The following is a 3370-nucleotide window of genomic DNA, read 5'->3' as shown; positions in this document are numbered from 1 at the left end:
TTTCTCCTGTGGGTATCATGGAGCCTAAGGGTTTGATGAGGCCAATGACAGCCAGGGTTGGCTTTTCCAGATGTGCAGGGAAGATGTACTTGTACAGCGATGCCTGGCCATCTTCGACTTTCACTACAGTTTCATCAAGGAAGGGGAAAGCAAAGGTGTATCCAGTGGCAAAGACAATGATGTCAATGGGCTGTTCCTTTGGGGTGTAGTTAAATATGACAGAGTTTTTCTTCACCTCCTTTATGCTTGGCTTGATGAGCACTTTCCCAGTGATGATACGGCCTGGGAGCTCGTCATTTATCACAGGCTCTTTCATCTGCGTCCTGAACAAAAACACAGGAGAGATATATCTGCCAGTGAACAATACAGCAGCCCTCTTGCCTCCTCCCTTCCTGTCTTCATTCGGGGACCCTGCTCCTGGCTAGGCAGGAGGTGCCAGTCTTTTTAAATCCTTCCTGAGCTTAAAACATTTTAAAAAATAGACTTTATATCTTATTGCAGTTTTAGGTTCACATCAAAATTAAGTTGAAAGTACAGAGATTTACCATATACCCTTTGACCCTCCTCACACAAAGCCTCCCCGATCCTGATCCCCCACCAGAGTGGTGCATTTGTTACAATCAATGAACCTGCACGGACACATCCTCATCATGAAACCTGGGCTCCCCTACTTTTCCTACCCATCCCCCACTTTGGCAACCATGAGCTTGTTCTCTGTATCTATGGGTTTGTTTGTTTTGTCTTGTTTATTAATTTGATTTGTTATTTTAGATTCCACCTAGAAGTGATATAATACGGTATTTGTCTTTCTCTGATTATTTCACTTAGCATACTATCCTCTAGGTCTATTCATGTTGTCACAAATGGCAAGATTGCATTCCTTTTATTGCTGAATATGACCATACCACATCTTCTTTATCCATTTATCTATCCATACACATTTAGGTTGCTTCCATATGCTGGCTATTACTAGTAATGCTGCAATGAACATATGGGTGCATATATATTTTTAAATTTGTGTTTTTGTTTTCTTTGGATAAATCCCCAGAAGTGGAATTGCTGGATTGTATGGCAGCTCTATTTTTAACATGAGAATGCCAGTGTGGATGGGAGAGTTGGAAGGGGTCGACCTCAGCGAACGTACCTCAATCAGAGTGAGGACATTTTTAGTAAAGGCCAGCTTAGGAGTTCCCTAATTAAGTTAATAACAATGTACCTACCTATATAGTTTAAGTTTAAAAAATTTGGCTCTCAAAAGAAATTTCAATCGTTGTACTGTTGATATTTGGCTCTGTTGACTAATGAGTTTGCCGACCACTGGCTCTATACTGTTTTCCTTAGTGACTGCACTAATTTACAATCCCACCAACAGTGCATGAGGGTTCCCTTTTCTCCACACCCACGCCAGCACTTGTAATTTGATTTATTGATGATAACCATTCTGACAGATGTCAATTGATATCTCATTGTGGTTTTAATTTGCATTTCCCTGATTATTAGTGATGTTAAGCATCTTTTCATGTATCTGTTGGCCATTTTTATGTCTTCTTGGGAGAAATGTCTATTCAGGTCCTCTGTCCATTTTTTAAATGATCTTTTTGGGTGTTAAATTATATGAGTTCTTTATATATTTTAGATATTAACCCTTTATTGGATATATTATTTGCAAATGTCTTCTCCCATCAGTATAGGTTGTCTTTTCATTTTGTTGATGCTTTCTTTCATTGTGCAAAAACTTTTTAGTTTTTTCAGGTCAGGAAAATTTTTAGCTATTATTTTTAAAAATAAAGTTTCAGTTCCTTTTTCTTCTTCTTTTGAGATCCGTATAATGCAACTGTTTGAGCACTTGATATTATCCCTGAGGTCCCTAAACTACCCTCATTTAAAAAATTTATTTTTCCTTTCTGCTATTTTGATTGGCTGATTTCCACTAGTCTGTGTCCTAGGTTGCTGATCTGTAATTACGTGTTAGTTAATATGCTGTTGATTCCTTCTAATGTGTTTTTTCATTTTAGATATATACTTCAAGTTGGCTTGATTTTTCTTATACTTTCTAACTGTTGAAATGCTCCCTAAATTCCTCTATTTTACTCTCCAGTTTGGTGAGCATACTTATGACCATTTTTTTTGAATTCTTCTTCTTCTTTTTTTTTAATCTTTACCCAAGAATATTTTCCCATTGATTTTTAGGGAGAGTGAAAGAGAGAGGAAAAGACAGAGAGAAACATCGATGAGAGAAACACATAGATTTGTTGCCTCCTGCATGTGTCCCGACCCAGGGCTGGGGCTGGGGAGGAGCCTGCAACCAAGGTATGTGCCCTTGACTGGAATTGAACCCGGGACCCTTTGGTTCACAGGCCGACACTCTATTCACTGTGCCAAATTGGCTAGGACTCTTTGAATTCTTTATCAGACAAATTATTTATCTTGGTTGCCTTAGGATTTTTATCTGGGGATTTTTCTTGTTCCTTCATTTGAGAGATATTCGTGTGCCTTTTCCTTTTGGTTGACTTTCTATGCTTGTTTATATGAATTAGACAAAATATCTGTCTCTTCCAGCCTTGGAAAAGTGGTTTTATATGGAAGTGGCCTCTGTGCAGGCTGTGTGTGCTGGGTGCTTTTGGCAGGCTGGTAGGAGCCGAGTGGCTGCCAAGGTATCTGGGGTGCTGCCCCACTAAGCCAGCGTGCCTCCAGATGGGGAGGCCAGCCAGGTGCATGTGATGCTGCCCTGCTGATCCCGCTTGCTCCCTATGTTCCACCCAAAATGGGCTTGTGTCCAGGAACACCTTACAGAGACCTTGCAGCCAGGCCAGAGCACCTGGACAGAGCCCAGGGCCACCCTAGGGAGGTGGAGGGGGACTTAAACCATGGCCCTTAGCAGCCCATCCAACCTGGGAGAATTCCAGCAGCCCCGGAGAGCTCTCACGGCTCCCCAGCCTTCTGTATACAGCGTCTCTCGTGTTTGTTGTTCACATTGTGGTCCCGTGTAGAAAAGACCTCTGTGTGGGCTTGATGTGCCGGGTAGTTTTGGGAGGCAGATTGAAGCTGGTCAGGCACGTATTGCCCCTGGAGCACCGGCCTGCAGGTGCACATGGTGATGCCCTATTGTTCCAGGCAAATCCAGGTGGTGTAGCTGGGAACGCTCCAGTGACCCCGCAGGTAGGCCCCAGCCCTGAATAGAGCCTCCGTGGGCCCTATGGAGCTGGAGGGGATATAAGAACTGCGCTCACTGGCTCCTCGGCCCGGGCTTCCGGAGGCTGCCCTTCCCCAGCCTCTGACGGTCTGTCAGGGTGGTGGTTCTGAAGGTGGTGGGTAGAGAACCGCTCTCGGCGCAGCGCCAGGTGCAGCTCCAGGTGCAGGCAGTTCCGGA

The 3370-nt window shown here is 43.6% G+C and overlaps 1 protein-coding gene across 1 annotated transcript in view; it reads right to left on the bottom strand.

Annotated features, from left to right (window-relative positions):
- Positions 1 to 3370, bottom strand: part of LOC102256699 (dimethylaniline monooxygenase [N-oxide-forming] 1) — a 20011-nt gene that overhangs the window by 3134 nt on the left and 13507 nt on the right. Inside the window, exon 6 of the mRNA XM_005867643.2 lies at positions 2 to 323. Within this exon, the coding sequence (XP_005867705.2) occupies positions 2 to 323 (322 nt within the window). The remainder of the gene's footprint in view (position 1; positions 324 to 3370) is intronic.

This window comes from Myotis brandtii, unplaced genomic scaffold (genome assembly GCF_000412655.1).
Source record: "Myotis brandtii unplaced genomic scaffold, ASM41265v1 scaffold250, whole genome shotgun sequence".
Taxonomy (NCBI): Eukaryota; Metazoa; Chordata; class Mammalia; order Chiroptera; family Vespertilionidae; genus Myotis; species Myotis brandtii.
Note: the sequence above shows the minus strand (reverse complement) of the source record. Positions and strands in the feature narration are given on the sequence as shown.